We start from the raw sequence: 18,846 nt of genomic DNA, 5'->3' as shown, positions 1-18,846 counted from the left end.
CTCTCCACCCGGCTGTCTTCCAGATGTTGTGCGCGAAGTGGGGTCTTCCAGATGTGGACCTGTTCGCGTCTCGTCTCAACAACAAGGTGAGAAGGTTCGTGGCAAGGACGCGCGACCCTCGGGCAGACGCGTCGGACGCGTTAGTGGCCCCGTGGCATCAGTACAGGCTGATGTACGCGTTTCCACCGATTCAGTTGCTGTCCAGGTTCCTTCGCAGGTTACACTCGGAACGCAGCACGGTGATTCTTGTGGCACCGGACTGGCCTCGCCGGTCCTGGTACGCAGACCTCGTGAATCTGGCGGTCGACGCCCCGTGGCGTCTGCCTCTTCGAGACGATCTCCTGTCTCAAGGACCGATATACCATCCTGCTTTACAGTCGCTGGCTTTGACGGCCTGGCTGTTGAGCCCGAGGTCCTGAAGGAGAAGGGTCTCTCTCCAGAGGTCGTTCATACTTTGATCAACGCGAGGAAGTCTTCCTCGGGGAAGGTTTACTACCGTACTTGGAAGGCCTATTTTGCCTGGTGTGAGTCCAGGGGGTTTTCACCCCGCACGTACTCGGTTTCCCGTGTGCTGTCTTTCCTTCAAACGGGTGTTGATCAGCGTTTGGCGCTGGCTACGATAAAGGGTCAGGTGTCTGCGCTGGCCGTTCTGTTTCAACGTCCCGTGGCTTCCAACTCCTTGGTTGGCACTTTTGTTCAGGGTGTGCGGCATCTGGTTCCTCCTAGGAGGGATCCTTTGCCCCCTTGGGACTTGAATCTCGTTCTGTCTGTGTTGCAACGTGCTCCTTTTGAACAGATCAGGGAGATCTCGTTGTCTATGTTGTCCAAAAAGGTCGCCTTTTTGGTGGCGATCACTTTGGCTCGCAGAGTGTCGGAGCTGGCAGCTTTGTCCTGCAAGTCTCCGTACCTGGTTGTCCATTTGGGTAAGGTGGTCTTGCGACCTAATCCTTCTTTTCTTCCGAAACGAGTTTCGGAATTCCATCTTAATGAGGATATTGTCTTACCTTCGCTGTGCGCGAAGCCTAAACATCCAAAGGAGGTGAGATTGCATTCTCTGGATGTTGTTCGGGCGATAAGGGTTTACCTTAAATCGACTGAGTCTTTTCGAAAGACGGACTCCTTGTTTGTTCTTCCAGAGGGTCCTCGGAAGGGCATGGCGGCTTCGGCCTCTACCATCGCCAAATGGATCAGGCAGACCATTGAACAGGCCTATGCCTTGCAGGGGAAGGTTCCCCCTGTGCCTGTGAAGGCGCACTCTACTAGATCTTTGAGTACGTCTTGGGCCTGTCGTCATGGGGCTTTTGTAGCCCAGGTGTGTAAGGCGGCGACCTGGTCGACCGTACACACGTTCACAAGATTCTACAAAGTAGATGTTCAGGCATCGGCGGATGCTTCCTTTGGCCGCAAGGTTCTTAGTGCGGCAATTCCCTAGGGTCCCTTGTTGGTAACCTCTGGCTGTTGGGATAAGTTTTGTATCCCCTGGTTATTTGTCTTTTCCTGGGTTGTTGCTCCTGTTGAGCACTTGTTTTTTCCTGTTGTCCAGCTGGTTTCCTTCCTTTGGTAAGGTTCCTTTCTTTGATACGGAGACTGCGTTGCCTTTTCGGCGCGGATGCGTTTCCCACCCCTCATGTTTGCACTGCTTTGGGACTTCCCCATATGTGACGAATATGAAGAGGCGGCGACTGTCGGAGGACGTAAGAGAAAACGGAATTTTTGTAAAATCTTACCTGTAAAATTCCTTTCTCTGAGTCCTCCGACAGTCGCCGCCCCCGCCCCTCTTTTGGGGTTTGGTTGTATACTCTACTGCTATTCCACTAAAACTGAGATATGGTTGCAGGAAGTAGGAGGGTATTGACTGAGGGGACCACCCCTTGAGGGTGGGATATGTTAAAAGCTTTAATGTTAACATATTCTGTTGCCTAGCTACTCCTTCGGAGCAAAGTCTAATACCCCATATGTGACGAATATGAAGAGGCGGCGACTGTCGGAGGACTCAGAGAAAGGAATTTTACAGGTAAGATTTTACAAAAATTCCGTTTTTTTTGGCCGATTCCCCCTGCATTGGCGTCAGATCTTTGAAAACAAGTTAATGGTACATACATACATACATGCCCACTCATACATACATACATGCCCACTCATACATACATACATGCCCACTCATCAGCAGGGAAGCCAATCCACGGGCCCGGTGGCCGCGATTGCCGCCGGGCACCCGCCATCGCTCCTCGTGAAGAGAGAACGGCGCTCTGCTGTTGTAAGCACAGCAGACTGTTGTTCTCTCTGGAATCAATACAGAGCTCCTGTGTTTCTCCTACTTAGGAACACAGGTCTCTGCATTGATTTCACAAGCCCATCCACCCCGCAGACCCCCCACACCCCCTAGGCACACACACCCTGGGTTAACCCGTTCCCTGCCAGTGTCATTATTACAGTAACAGTGCATATTTTTAGCACTGATAGCTTTAGCAATGTCACTGGTCCCCCCAAAAGTGTTAAAAATGTCAGGAGTCCGATCTGTCCGCCACAATGTTGCAGGCTCGATAAAAATCGCTGACCGCGGCCATTACTAGTAAAAATAAATAAATAAAAATGACAATCTTCCCCCTAGCTTTTAGACCCAATAACGTTTGCGTAAACCAATAAAAATACGCTTATTGGGTTTTTTTTTTTTTTACCAAAAATATGTAGCAGAATACAAATTGGCCAAAAATGATTACAAAATTAGATTTTTACTTTTTTTTTTTTTTTTTTGGGGAATGTTACAGTGTCTCACAAAAGTGAGTACACCCCTCACATTTTTGTAAATATTTTATCATATTTTTTCATTTGACATCACTGAAGAAATGACACTTTGCTACAATGTAAATTAGTGAGTGTACAGCTTGTATAACAGTGTAAATTTGATGTCCCCTCAAAATAACTCGGCACAGCCATTATTGTCTAAACTGCTGGCAACAAAAGTGAGTACCCTAAGTTAAAATGTCCAAATTGGGCCCAATTAGCCATTTTCCCTCCCCGGTATCATGTGACTCATCAGTGTTACAAGGTCTTAGGTGTGAATGGGGAGCAGGTGTGTTAAATTTGGTGTTATCACTCTCAATCTCTCATACTGGTCACTAGAAGTTCAACGTGGCACCTCATGGCAAAGAACTCTCTGAAGCTCTGAAAAAAAAGAATTGTTGCTCTACATAAAGATGGCCTAGGCTATAAGAAGATTGCCAAGACCCTGAAACTAAGCTGCAGCATGGTGGCCAAGACAATACAGCAGTTTAACAGGATAGGTTCCACTCAGAAGAAGCCTCGCCATGGTCGGCCAAAGAAGTTGAGTGCACATGCTCAGCGTCCTATCCAGAGGTTGTCTTTGGGAAATGGACGTATAAGTGCTGCCAGCATTGCTGCAGAGGTTGAAGGGGTGGGGGGTCAGCCTGTCAGTGCTCAGAACATAAGCTGCACACTGCATCAAATTGGTCTGCATGGCTGTTGTCCCAGAAGGAAGCCTCTTCTAAAGATGATGCTTAAGAAGGCCCGCAAACCATTTGCTGAGGATAGGCAGACTAAGGACATGGATTAAAGGAACCATGTCCTGTGGTCTGATGAGACCAAGATAAACTTATTTTGGTTCAGATGGTGTCAAGCTTGTGTGGCAACAACCAGGTGAGAAGTACAAAGACAAGTGTGTCTTGCCTACAGTCAAGCATGGTGGTGGGAGTGTCATGGTCTTGGGCTGCATGATTGCTGCTGGCACTAGGGAGCTACAGTTCATGGAGGGAACCATGAATGCCAACATGTACTGTGACATACTGAAGTAGAGCTTGATCCCCTCCCTTCGGAGACTGGGCCGCAGGGCAGTATTCCAACATAACTACCCCAAACACACCTCCAAGGTGACTACTGCCTTGCTAAAAAAGCTGAGAATAAAGGTGATGGACAGGCCAAGCATGTCCCAGACCCAAACCCTATTGAACATCTGTGGGGCATCCTCAAACGGAAGGTGGAGGAGCGCAAGTTCTCTAACGCCCACCAGATCTGTGATGCCGTCATGGAGGAGTGGAAGAGGACTCCAGTGTCAGCTTGTGAAGCTCTGTTGAACTCCATGCCCAAGAGGGTTAAGGCAGTGCTGGAAAATAATGGTGGCCACACACAATATTGACACTTTGGGCCCAATTTGGACATTTTACCTTAGGGGTGTACTCACTTTGTTGCCAGCAGTTTAGACATTAATGGCTGTGTGTTGAGTTACTTTGAGGGAACAGCAAATTTACACTGTTATACAAGCTGTACACTCACTACTTTGCATTGTAGCAAAGTGTCATTTCTTCAGTGTTGTCACAAGAAAAGATATAATAAAATATTTACAAAAATGTGAGGGGTGTACTCACTTTTGTGAGATATTGTATATAGCAGAAAGTGAAAGATATTATTTTTTTTTTTTTTTTCAGAATTGTCGATTTTTTTTTTTTTGTTTATAGCGCAAAGAATAAAAATGGCTCAGGTGATCAATTACCACCAAAAGAAAGCTCTATTTGTGGGATAAAAAGGACATCAATTTTATTTGGGTACAGTGTTGCACGACCGTTAAATTGTCCGTTAAAGTAAGGCAGTGCCGAATTGCAAAAAATGGCCTGGTCCTTAAGGGGGAAAATCTTCCAGTCCAGAAGTGGTTAAATAGTACACACCTGCCATCATTTAAAGTGCCTCTGATTAACCCCAAATAAAATGAATCTGTTCTGGTAGGTCTTTCCTGACATTTTCTTAGTTGCATCCTACAGCAAAAGCCATGGTCCGCAGAGAGCTTCCAAAGCATCAGAGGGATCTCATTGTTAAAAGGTATCAGTCAGGAGAAGGGTACATTTTCAAGGCATTCGTGAAGACAGTCATCATCAAGTGGAGAAAATATGGCACAACAGTGACATTATCAAGAATTGGATGTCCCTCCAAAATTGATGGAAAGACTAGAAAAAAACTGGTCAGGGAGGCTGCCAAGCCTCCAGCAACATTAAAGGAGCTGCAGTAATGTCTGGCAAGTAACTGGCTGTGTGGTACATGTGACAACAACCTCCCGTATTCTTCATATGTCTGGGCTATGGGGTAGAGTGGCAAGACAGAAGCCTTTTCTTATGAACAGAAACATCCAAGCCCGGCTAAATTTTGCAAAAACACATCTGAAGTCTCCCAAAAGCATGCGGGAAAATGTGTTCTGGTCGGATGAAACTAAGGTTGAACTTTTTTGGCCATAATTCCAAAAGATATGTTTGGCGCAAAAACAACATTGCACATCACTGAAAGAACACCATACTCACAGTGCAACATGGTGGTGGCAGCATTATGCTTTGGAGCCGTTTTTCTTCAGCTGGAACAGGGGCCTTAGGTAGAGGGAATTATGAACAGTTCCAAATACCAGTCTATACTGGCACAAAACCTTCAGGTTTCTGCCAGAAAGCTGAACATGAAGAGGAACTTCATCTTTCAGCATGACAATGACCCAAAGCATACATCCAAATCAACAAAGGAATAGTTTCACCAGAAGATTAAGGCTACATTCACACCTGAGCGTAGCGTTTTCGCGCGTTTTTACCGCGATTTTTACCGCTATTTTTGTGCAGGCGTTTTTAGATTGAATAGAGACCAATGGAAAACGCCTGTAATCTGCCCAAAAAGAAGCTCATGTACTTTTTTGAGCGTTGGGCGTTTTGTATACAGCATCAAAACGCTCAGATGTGAACAGGGGCCATTGAAATGAATAGGAATTGTCTTGTTGGGCGTTTTGAGAGCTGATCTTAGAGCAGAAAAACTCCCCAAAAACGTCCCAAAACGCCTACATGTGAACGGAGCCTAAAGTTTTGGAATGGCCCAGCCAGTGCCCAGAGATAGACTGCTATGCTGATAGACTCGTACCTAAAAAGACTTAGCAATGTAATAAAATCAAAAGGTGCTTCAACTAAGTATTAGTTTAAGGGTGTGCACTCGTATGCAACCATATTATTTTAGTTTTTTATTTTTACTTCCCTTCACCTAAAATATTTCAGTTTGTTCTTTAACTGAGCTGTACAGTTTATATTTCACATTAAAGGAAAAAATTGTGAAATTATTGATCTTTGTCAAATTTTTTTTACATCACAGAAACCTGACCTTTTAACAGGGGTGCGTAGACTTATATCCACTGTAGCAAAGGAAGTGATAATTTTGTGTAATTAGAAGAATATACAGTAAGCCGCTGCACAGTACAGATGTTGACCTTGAATTATGAAGAGAGACTTTCTCAGCAATTTTCAGTGGAAATAACTCAAGTGCTTGTAAAGTGCATTATTGCTATGTCTATAAAGTGTAAAAAAAAAAAAAAAACTTTCACTTTTTTTTTTTTTTCTAGTCTTAAAAGAAGCACAGATGTTATGTTTGGAGGCAAGCAGGTCATTGTGTGTGGCTATGGGGAGGTAAGTAACTTTAAGCTTATACTAAAATACAGCAAAATCATAAGTATTCAAAAAAGGAGGGAAAAGCCAGTGGTGCACCAAAATGAAAATAGAAACAGACTGTTTTTTTAAAAAATTGTTTTGAATGTATTAAATGTGGCTGGTATTTTTGCTTTGAAGTCGATGTGAGGCAATTTTGCATTGCAGACAAAGGGACGCAATTTTGCACTGAAGTCAATGTGAGGCGATTTTGCATTGAATAAAACCTACAGAAGGTCTAACACTTGTCTTTGGGATCAGTCACAGATATAGGGCCGCAAGGTCCCAGCCAATGGTCTGTAATCCAGGATATGCAGCTGAAGAGACCAGGCAGAGTTCACTAACCAGAGCTCCCCACATACATCGATGTTTGAGAATGAAAAGAAATAATCTAAGAGCAATCCACTTGTACAATATATTTAAATGATTCCACTTACAAGAAGTTTGGTAATCAATGGCATAGGTATGAAACGAACGGTCGGCGTTCCAGCAGCTGACCGGAGAATAGCAGCGGGCTGCGTCAAACCGGTAGCTCCTCCCCCCGTACACGTTGCGTCCAATAGGACTTTGTCAATGGGGTGGAGCTACGTACTGCATCACCTCTTTATATAATGCTCACAAACGTGAACCAGCAGCTGCCTCAGAAAGACCATTACCGAGACCCTTTCGTTATGACATCTAGTGGCTAAATAAGAGAATGGCATACCCAATACATCCTATGATTTCTCATTAAAGAGTAAAAATCTGAGTAAAGCTGTAATGTCGTTAAGAAACCTAGTATCTCAAAAAGGGTAAGTTAAATCTAAAAATGTATAATAAATAACTCAACTTCCCTCCGTAATGTATAAGGGAGGGAATAACATTATTATAATTAATATTTAATATGTAAAGGACCTTATGAAAGGACCCACATAATAACCGTACCCGCTGCTATCTTCCAATCATCCTGTCTATGGAACACCAATACCGCCAATATACACAGTACTACAGAATAAAATTGTATAAACATAACAATAAATACAAAGCATATAATCCAAATGATAAAAATAAAAAAATCAAATCATATAAACAATAAATAAATAAAGTAGTAGATTGTTTATAATAATAAAAAGTAAAAAAATCCTCTTTTAAAACCAAAAACATCTGTCTGATATATATCAATGTAAGAGCAAAGTCCAGGGTCTATCTATCGGATATAAAGCAGTTGAGATCAAAGTCCACATTTAATCCTGAGGGGACGAGAACTTCAGTCTCAAAGATCCCATGACTCCCTTTGGCTCAACTGTCTAATGACATGCCCACCCCGCCAGTGTTTCTCAGATTTCTCTACTCCCCAGAACTTTAAACTTCTGGGATCTCTGATATAATATCTAAAATACCTGGAGTCATTATGTGTCTTTATGTGTCTTCTGTGTCGTTCTTAATATTATTAACATGCAACTGCCTGGACATTCCTCCCACGTATTGAAGGCCACAGCTGCACTTTAGTATTACAGGTGATGAGATCCTTAGGGTATTATATCATTTTTGAGTGCACTTAAACTCATTAACCAGTTGCCGACCGCCCGCTGCAGATAAACTGCGGCAAAGTGGCTCGGCTACGCAAACCAAAGTCCCTGTATGTCGGTCGTGCACGGGGCTGGGGGCGTGCGTGCCCCCGCTGTCCCCGTAAAGTTCTGATTTGGATTAGAACCGATCAGTCATCAGGTCATTGGCCTTGACCTGGTGATTGGTTCTTGCCAATTGCAGAACATCCTGTGCCCGTGTAATGTAAACACAGGCACAGGATATGATGCAATCTTCTCTCCTGGAGCCCTTTTCGGTTTCTAGCGTGAGGAGTGAGAACCTCTACCGTGAGTACACAAGCACTACACTGACACCAGTACACATAGGCACCTATTTCCCCCCTGATCACCCCCAGTTAACCCTTTCACTCCCTGTCACAGTGTCAATATATACAGTATACAGATAAATTTACTGATCCCTGTATTAGCGTCACATGTGACTTCAGTTAGTGTGAGAGGCAGTTGGTGTTAGTCCCAGGTAGGTTTAGGTTACCAGCCATATATCCCCTAATAAAGATTTAACCCCCCTGATCATCCCTCGGTAACCCTTTTACTCCCTGTCACAGTGTACACTATATACAGTAAACAGATACATTTACCGATTACTGAATTAGTATCACTTGTGACTTCAGTTAGTGTGAGAGACAGTGGTAGTTAGAGGTAGTCCCAGATAGGTTTAGGGTACCCGCTATATATCCCCTACTTTGATCAGGTCAAGAAGAGCCATACCCACATTTATGGGTTTGCTTGACCTAATTTTTAAATTTTACCTTTATTATTTTTCGAGCCTGGACAAGGACCATATAGGATCTGGATTGGATTTGCTGTGTTCCGTTGAGGCTCCTGTCCTTTTGGTCCTCAGAGGGGGCTCTTGCTCTGACCTGCTCCCGGGCTTGTTCATATGTGGATTGGATACATGTTAAAAACCACAATACATCAGTGCGAAGTCACCTGTGGATGGGCTACACATGCGTATCTCTTCTCCCAAAGAAGTGTGGAACAATATATATGCCCCCTGAAGAAGGCTTATATCAAGTTGAAACGCGTTGGGGTCTATTGGTCACCCCACTTTTCGTTTTTTCCAGCTGCATTCCCCAGTGTGTGGAACCCACCTTATATGCTCAATGCTTTCTGATGTGTTGAATGTTTCTCAGATTTATTTACCCTATTAGTGTTCTCTTCACTAATTGGTATTTCCTGTGTTATCCATGTGAACATATTCATTGTAATTTTGTGAACCTTTTTTGTTATGCAAATCTTTTTAACATGAAATGTATTAATACATTTTGATATTTTTATCTACACATATGTATCTTTTGCTTCACATTTCCTTTACTCTAGCATCACAACATCCCCCTTCCCCCCACTTTGTTTGGAACATCAACATTTTGGTGGTGTTTCCTGGTTTTTCTCTTTTCAATTAATGGGGATGGATGCCACAGCATTACTGTCTACTTAGAAGTGTAACTGAGTATATCAGCTTTGTTCTTTTCCCCTAATAAAGATTTAACCCCCTGATCACCCCAGTTAACCCCTTCATTGCCCTGTCACAGTGTCCCTATTATAATGTACAAATCTTCTTTCTGATCACTGTATTAGTGTCACAGGTGACATCAGTTAGCGTTTACCCGCCACATATTTAGTAATACATTTTAACCCTTTGATTGCCAGTGACACACACACACACACACAAAACCCGTCCATTACTAGTATACTGATCCCAAAAGGCAGCATTAGCAGGATCAACCCCGACACCTGCCAGCACCTGCGTTTTAGCCCCTCTGACCCCCCCCCCCCCCAAGAAGTGCACAATCAGCAGATTATTGTCACTTTCTATGCATAGCACACTAAACTGCAGCGTTAGCAGAGTCAGGCCTGATCTCTGCTAGCACTAACCGTTAAATTTTCTGGAAGCGGTTCAAACAGTCCTTGACAACCAGGTGCTTTTTTTTACCTGTGAGTCACATTAGGTACCTATAAATGTATTGGTCAAAGTTTCCGAACAGAGGTAAACTAGTGAAGAGGTCTACATGATGCGGACCATGACAGATGAGAGCAATGGGGAAGCCTCACTGTCAAAATCAGGCTCAGTATTCGAACCTGTAGAGAGCAGCGGCACCCTGACAGATAGCTTTGACGACGAGTAGTGGTCCCTGCTAAGGTCAGGTATACCTGACCCCGTCCTTCTGTTGCAGAGGTGCAACAATCGCAGGGTTCTCGCATGCAGCAGAGTGTCGGTACTAGTGCCGTTCAACCCTCTGGTGAACTGGTAAGCACCAGTGGCCTAGTACATCCTGGTCATAGTCAAACCAACACTGCAGTAACACTTGGTGACGTGGCGAGTCCCATAAGTGCATTTCAAGCTGGTGCAGTGACTAGCACAAGTTGTGTCCAGCAGCCACCAATAATTCGAAGACAGGCCCGTAGAGTCCATAGTGTCCTTCCTGATGCTTGCAAATCCTGATTGGGAGCCCACCACTTCTGCAGCGCCCGTACTTCCCCCATTCACTGGCCAACCCGGAATTCAGGTCCAAACAGACAATTTTACTCAAACAAACACAAAGAGCTGGGGGGGCACACCCTGAACATGCATTTCTAAAGCTGGTGCAACTATGAACCAAGCAACATGCATATTTACAGAGAATAGCGCACACATGCAAAAGAAATGACTATCAAATATAAAGGCAATCAATAAATAAAAATGGGGATTTAGTCCCACCATATGGCCATATCGTGCTCAAGCCCACCACTATGTCAAAGTACCCCATTGTCAGTGGTCCTACACTATCCATAAAAAGGATGAATCCAGCCTCTCTAAACCATAGGAGATACTTACTCCTTACTGGGAGAGATGTGCAACTGCACTATAAGGGACTCCTCCTATATCTACTTGCTAGTGGACAGTGATAGAGTACAGGTGTGGGAGGGTGGGGTGTTCAACCCCAGAAGTCTGGTCAGACCGAATACATAACAAACATTGGGTAGTTTCTGAGCTCATTTCCTTTTGGAGAGCTACTGCTGACACCTGCAGACGTTCTGCACCTGCTGCTGCATTTTTGGACAGTGAGTCTGGGGGTCTCTCTCTCTCTCGCTCTCTGCTGGGGGTCTTCAGTGCGTTGCCTGACCTTCAGGGGCACTGTAGCGCATTGGGACTTTAAAAAAAATAAAAAATTCTGTCATTTTCTCAACTTTTGCTGACGGGTTTCCCTAGTGCAACATTATGGACCCTACAGATTATGTGTCCCCACCTGACCCCCTCTTGGAGGCCGCAGGGCCCTCCAGATTTCAGCTGCCTACCGATGCAATTTCAGCGGTTCTGGAAGCATTTGTGTCCCGGGTGGAGGTGGCCTTTAAAGGTCGAGGTGCAAAGAAACGCACTCCGCCTACCCCGCCTCATCTGATGTCTCAGATTCTGAGTCTTACTCAGCCACCACAGATGCGGGTCTCCCTGCCGGGTCTGCTACCTCACACCCTGTCTCCTCTGATAGTGAGGATGACATCTCTACCTCCACTGTCACGCAAGTTAAGGCGCTGGTGGAGGCACTGGTTGTTTCTGTGCGTGAGACCCTGAAATTGGAGGAAGCAGCTGTGGCTGCATCTTGGGCGCAGGTTACCTTTTGCACTCACAAGCCATTTAGGGCTGAAAAGATTTTTCCCTTTCCCGCTTATTTTGCCAACATGCTCACAAAAGAATGGGAGCGTCCAAGACGTTCCTCTGGGGTGTCTAAGCGGATTGCTAGACCCTACCATTTGAGGAGTCTCTGGTAAAGAAGTGGACTTTGCCACCTAAGGTGGATCCACCAGTCTTCAGACTGAATAAGGCTACCGTTATTCCAGTGGAGGAATCCCCGTCCTTTAAGGACCCAGAGGATAGGAAGGCGGAGGCTGTGGCCCGCAATATGTACTCCTTGGCGGGGACTGCACTGAGACCAGTGTTTATGATTGCCCTTGTCACGCAGATGTTGACTGAATGGCCGTGACTTGGAGGGAAAACAAGTCCCTCCTGCCTTTGGGGAGCTGTTGGACCAGCTGGGCTGCACTTTGCTTGCGATGCCGCGCAGCTTCCTTATTGAGCCAGCTGTCGGTTTTGGCGGTGGTTATCCGGCGTATGCTTTGGCTGAAGTGTTGGTCTGCGGATCAAACTTCTAAGAAGGCTTTGACGGATCTCCCATTTCAAGGAGATCGCCTGTTTGGTGCTACCGTAGATGACATCATTAAGGGTCTCACAGGGAGGAAGAGTGCTTTTCTTCTACAGGCTAACAAAGGTAAGGATCCTCGTGGCAGATGGGGTCCCTCCTTTTCGGCTCACAAAAAGTTTTTTCGTCCTTTGGGGTCAGTCGATAAGGCAAAGTCCTTCAAGACTTCCTTGGGTGGTTCCAAGCCACCCTGGTCTGCACACAAAAGTCCAGTTTCTCCAGACCTGCAGACAAAGCCTCCTCGGACTTAAGGTGCGCCCTCACACATATCTGGGGCGGGGGGATGTCTTCGTCGGTTCTCGGACCTGTGGCTGGCCCGGATCCCAGACAGATGGGTTCAGGAGGTCATACGGTCCGGTTACAAGATCGAGTTTCGATCCGTCCCTCCGGTAAGGTTTTTCCCCTCCAATGTACGGCTGTCCCCGGATGGCTTGCTGGTGCTATATGGGGCAGTACAGGACCTGGTACAAGGGGTGATAGTTCCAGTTCCATGTGCGGAAAGATTTCAGGGTTTTTATTTCAACCTGTTCATGGTTCCCAGGAAGGAAGGCAAGGTGCGTCCAATCCTGGACCTAAAGGCACTGAATGGTTTCGTGCAAATTCTGAGATTCAAGATGGAATTGGTTTGCACGGTGGTGGCTTCCCTACATCAGGGAGATTTCCTGGCCTCCATAGATATCAAAGATGCCTACCTTCACATCGCAATCTGTGTAGGCCACCAACGGTTTCTCCATTTTGCCGTGGGGTAGGAGCACTATCAATTCGTAGTGTTATCCTTTGGCCTCGCCTCCGCTCCTCGAGTTTTCACTAGGTGTTGGCTCAGATTCTGCCGCTGCTATGGCAGCGGGGGATATCGATCTTGGGTTACCTGGACTATCTGCTTCTCCGTGCCGAGTCCCCTATGGTGCTGACAATGAATTTGGATATCACCATGAAAACTCTGAAAGAATTCGGGTGGATTCTGAACCTTTGGAAGTCGTTCCTGGTCCCTTCCAGGGGACTGGATTATCTGGGCTTGACTTTGGACTCGTCCTCAGCCAGGGTGTTTCTTCCTCTTGAAACTTCAGACTGCGGTTCAGCTGTTGCTGTGCAGCAAATGGTCGTCCCTTCGAACCTGAATGCGAGTTTTGGGACTGATGGTGTCGTCTTTTGAGGCAGTTTCCTTTGCTCAATTCCACACAAGGATCCTCCAGAGGTAAATTCTTCTCAAATGGACCTAGAATCCAAACTCTCTGGACATTCGGATCCAGCTGGGCCAGGTGACCAGAGAGTCTTGATCTGGTGGCTTCGGTCCCCGATGCTCAAGCAAGGAAAATCCTTCCTCCCTATATACTGGACAATTGTCACCACAGATGCAAGTCTGTCTGGGTGGGGAGGAGTCCTCGGCAGGTTCTCTGCTCAGGGAGTCTTGTCCCTGGAGGAATCCAGTTTACTGTTCAATGTCTTGGAACTGAGAGCAATCTGGCTTTGCCTAGTCCACTGGACCGAGCACCTGAGGGGTTGTCCAGTGCGCATTCAATCGCACGATGCCACGGCCGTGTCCTATATCAATCACCAAGGAGGCACCAAGAGTGTTGACAGGCCTTGGATGCAGGGGAATGGTCCCTACATCCGGAGGTGTTTCAGCAGTTGCGCCTTTGTTGGGGCACTCCAGACGTGGATCTGTTGGCATCTCAAATCAACAGGAAAGTGCAGAGGTTTGTGGCCCGCTCCCGGGACCCTCTGGCAGATGCCGCAGATGCGCTGGTGGCCCCATGGGCTGATGTATGCCTCTCCTCCTCTCAAGTTACTGCCAAGACTTCTTCACAGGATCGAGGGATTCCGGTCATTCTTGTGGCTCCGGACTGGCCTTGCCGAGCTTGGTACACCGACCTAGTCAGGCTAGTCGCAGCCGCTTCTTGGAGACTTCCTCTCAGGTAGGATATTGGTCTCAAGGACCAATCTTCCATCCTGCTTTACAGTGGCTGGCATTGACGGCTTGTCTGTTGACAGCCAGGTGCTGCAGGACAGGGGATTGTCTGCTTTCCTGATTTCCACTTTGCTTAAAGCGAGGAAAGCTACTTCTAGGAAGATTGATCATTGTACATGGAAGTCGTATATTGCGTCGTGTGAGTCTCTTGGGGCTTTCCTTCAATGGGGAGTTGATCAAAAGTTGGCCTTGAGTACTATCAAGGGTCAGGTTTCGGCCTTGGAAATTTTCTTCCAAAGGCCATTGGCCACCCATTCCCTGGTGCGTAACTTCATCCATGGGGTGCGACACTTGGTACCTCCGGTGCGACCTCCGTTACTACCTTGGGACCTTAATTTGGTACTGTTGGTTCTCCAGAAGCCTCCCTTCTAAAGTATTCGGGAGATCCCCTGCTTACCCTATCCCAGAAGGTGGCCTTTTTGGTGGCTATTACTTCTACGCGCAGAGTGTCAGAACTGGCGGCTTTGTCCTGTGGTTCTCCCTATATGGTGGTTCATAGAGAAAAAAATGGTACTTTGTCCAGATCTGTCCTTCCTTCCGAAGGTGGTTTCGAGTTTTCCCTTAAAGGAGGACATTGTATTGCCATCTTTGTGTCCTAAGCCCAATTATCCTAAGGAATATGCTCTGCATACTCTGGATGTAGTTCGGGCAATGAAGGTGTACTTGGCGACTACTGAGTCTTTTCGTAAGTCAGATTCGCACTTTGTACTCACGGATGGCCCAAATAAAGGGCTGCCTGCGTCTGCTGTGGCTATTTCCAGATGGATCACACAGACGGTGGTGCAAGCTTATTCAATTAAGGGTCAGGTTCCACCTTTCCCTGTTAAGGCGCATTTTACTCGGGCGCTTAGTGCTTCCTGGGCTTTTCGCCATCAGGCATCTGTGATTCAGGTTTTCAAGGCGGCTACCTGGTCGTCTGTTCACACCATTACCAAATTTTATAAGGTGGATGTGTTGGAATCGGCTGATGTCTCTTTTGGCCGCAAAGTTTTGCAGGCTGCTGTTTAGGGTTTTTTTTTTGCCTTCCTTGAGGGTGTTTTCTGTTTGTTTCAGGTGGGCCTCATCTTACTGTTCTGATGATTCCCGTGTTGCCTGGTTGACTGAGTCTAGCCTTTGGGACTTGTTTTTTTCTGCTGTTCCCACCTCTCATTTTTTGTGGTACTGCTTTGGGACGTCCCTACTGATATGCGTCAGAGGACTGCGTCTGTCAATGAATGATAGAGAAAACTGGTTCATTGACGGACGCAGTCTGCGCCCCTCTATTTTGAGTAGGGCTGGTATTGTTTTCTCTGACACTGCTTTGATACAAAACTTAGAATGATTGGGCTTAGGACACACAGATGGCAATACAATGTCCTCGTTTAAGTGAAAACTAGAAACCACCTTCGGAAGGAAGGACGGATCCGGACGAAGTACCATTTTGTCTCTATGAACCACCATATAGTGAGAATGATGGGACAAAGCCGCCAGTTCTGACACTCTGCGTGTAGAAGTGATAGCCACCAAAAAGGCCACCTTCTGGGATAGGGTAAGCAGGGGAATCTCCCGAAAACTTTAGAAGGGAGGTTTCTGGAGAACCGGTATTACCAAATTAAGGTCCCAAGGTGGTAACGGAGGTCACACCGGAGGTACCAAGTGTCGCACCCCCTGGATGAAGTTACGCACCAGGGAATGGATAGCCTTTAGAAGAAAATTGCCAAGCCTAAAACCTGACCCTTGATAGTACTCAAGGCCAACTGCCCGTTTAAGGAAAGCCAAGATCCGAGGCACCAAGTAAGAGCGAGGGGGAGCCCCAAGAGACTCACACCACGCAATTTACGACTTCCACGTACGATGATCAATCTTCCTAGAAGTCGCTTTCCTTGCTTTAAGCAAAGTAGGAATTAGGGAAGCAGACAATCCCCTGTCCTTCAACACTTGGCTTTCAACAGCCAAGCCATCAAAGCCATTTTTTGTGGTACTGCTTTGGGATGTCCCTACTGATATGCATCAGAGGACTGAGTCCGTCAATGAACGATAGAGAAAACTGAATTTTTGACTTGCCGTAAAATCCTTTTCTCTTGGTTCATTGACGGATGCAGTAAGCTCCCCTCTATTTTGAGTTGGGTTGGTATTGTTTTCTCTGACACTGGTTTGATACAAAACTGACATCCTATGCAGGAAGAGAGAGGGTATACCCCCTGGGACTACCCATAGGCGTAACCAGAACTTTTTTCTGCCTAGTGTTCTACTCCTGTAGGGGGAAGTATAACCCCACTGATATGTATCAGAGGACTGTGTCCGTCAATGAACCTAAGAGAAAAGGATTTTGTGGTAAGTCAAAAATACAGTTTTTCCAGCAGTGCCTTAACTCTCTTGGGCATGGAGTTCATCAGAGCTTCACAGGTTGCCACTGGAGTCCTCTTTCTTTCCTCCATGATGTCATGGAGCTGGTGGGTGTTAGAGACCTTGCGCTCCTCCACCTTCCGTTTGGGGATGATGCTCAATAGGGTTTAGGTCTGAAGACATGCTTGGCCAGGCATCATCTTTACCCTCAGCTTCTTTAGCAAGGCAGTGGTCGTCTTGGAGGTATGTTTGGGGTCATTATCATGTTGGAATATTGCCCTTTGGCTTAGTCTCCGAAGGGATAAGTATAAAAATGGTCCGACACTGTCAATATTGCACACCTCCATCCCTAGTTCAATACAAAAAATTGAGAAACGTTAGTTGAGGTGGACACAATAGTGACTCGTGATTGGTACTGGTTTAATGAGTAAAAACGACATACAATGGGTAATGCATGAACCAATAAACAATACAGGCATCAATGCAATACAAGTACATTTACTGCGGTGGTCAGCCCCGTGCAGGCAAAGTGACGTAGTACTATGTCACTAGATCCCGCCGCTCAGGGGCGCGCTCCCGCGCGCCCCAGCCGCCGCTGATGACCTGCTTGGGTTCAGAACCGATCAGTCATCAGGTCCAGGCCAATGATTTTTGGTCTGCACCTGTTGATCGGTCCTGCCCAATCAGATTCTATTCTGAGCCTGTGTAAAGTAAACACAGGCTCAGAAAAGACCCGCTCTCTCCTCCCATGATCCTCACCATCAGAATTTCAAAGGGCGTACATTTTTCATTGCATTTTCTCACTACCTATAACGGTTTAGGAGGACCTGAAATGTCAAGATACCACAAAACCCCCCCCAAATAACCCCATTTTGGAAAGTAGACACCCCAAGCTGTTTGCTGAGAGGCATGGTGAGTCCATGGAATATTTTATATTTTGCCATAAGTTTTGGGAAAATTAAAATTTTTTTTTTTAACACAAAGTTGTCACTAAAAGATACATTTCTCACACATGACATGGGTATATGTGGAATGACACCCCAAAATACATTCTGCCGCTTCGCCTGAGTATGGGGATACCCCATGTGTGAGACTTTTTGGGAGCCTATCTGTGTACGGGACCCCGAAAATCAATCACCATCCTTAGGTTTTCTAATGGCGTAAATTTTTGATTTTACTCCTCACTACCTATCACAGTTTCGGAGGCCCTGAAATTTCAAGATAGCACAAAACCCCCCAAAAAGACCCCATTTTGCAAAGTAGACACCCCAGGCTATTTGCTGAGAGGCATGGTGAGTCCATGGAATATTTTATATTTTGCCACAAGTTCTGGGAAATATATTATTTTTTTTTTTTTGTTTTTTTACACAAAGTTGTCACTAAATGATATATCTCTCACACATGCCATGGGTATATGTGAAATGACACCCCAAAATACATTCTGCTGCTTCTCCTGAGTACAGGGATACCCCATGTGTGAGTCTTTTTTGCCGTCTAGCCGAGTACAGGCCCCCAAAAATCAATCACCACTTTCAGGCTTTCCAAGGGCGTAAATTGTTGATTTCACTCCTGACTACCTATCACAGTTTCAGAGGCCATGAAATGCCAAGACAGCACAACCCCCCCCCCCCCCAAATGACACCCTAAGCTATTTGCAGAGAGGCATGTTGAGTGTTTTGCAGATCTCACTTTTTGTCACAAAGTTTTGGAAATTGAAAAAAGAGGAAAAAAAATGCATTTTCCTGTTTCTCCTTCATTTTCTAAAAAAAAAAAAATGAGAGATGCAAAATACTCACCATGCCTCTCAGCAAATAGATTGTAGTGTCTACTTTGCAAAATGGGGTCATTTGGGGGGGGGGGGGGGTTGTGCCAAGCAGAAGAATGTATTTTGGGGTGTCATTTCACATATACCCATGGCATGTGTGAGCATTATATCATTTACTGACAACTTTGTGTAAAAAAAACAAAAATAAATAATAATAATTTTCCCGAAACTTGTGGCAAAATATAAACTATTCCATGGACTCATCATGCCTCTCAGCTAATAGATTGTAGTGTCTACTTTGCAAAATGGGGTCATTTGGGGGGGGGGGGGGGTTGTGCCATCTTGGCATTTCATGGCTTTCAAAAGTGTAATAGGTAGTAAGGAGTGAGATCAACAATTTATGCCCTTAGAAAGCCTGAAGGTGGGGAGTGGTTTTCCGGGTCCTGTATGCGGCTAGACTGCCAAAAAGTCTCACACATGGGGTATCCCTGTACTCAGGAGAAGCAGCAGAATGTATTTTGGGGTGTCATTTCACATATACCCATGGCTTGTGTGAGCATTATATCATTTACTG

The 18,846-nt window shown here is 45.8% G+C and overlaps 1 protein-coding gene across 4 annotated transcripts in view; it reads left to right on the top strand.

Moving 5' to 3' along the window:
- Positions 1-18,846, top strand: part of AHCYL1 (adenosylhomocysteinase like 1) — a 494,269-nt gene that overhangs the window by 236,760 nt on the left and 238,663 nt on the right. For all 4 annotated transcript variants that reach the window (XM_082247288.1, XM_082247287.1, XM_082247286.1 and 1 more), the window contains one exon: positions 6,371-6,434. In XM_082247288.1, the coding sequence (XP_082103414.1) occupies positions 6,371-6,434 (64 nt within the window). The remainder of the gene's footprint in view (positions 1-6,370; positions 6,435-18,846) is intronic.

Source organism: Pelophylax lessonae, assembly GCF_965119305.1.
Source record: "Pelophylax lessonae genome assembly, chromosome: 2".
Taxonomy (NCBI): Eukaryota; Metazoa; Chordata; class Amphibia; order Anura; family Ranidae; genus Pelophylax; species Pelophylax lessonae.
This window is presented reverse-complemented; position numbering and strand designations above follow the sequence as displayed.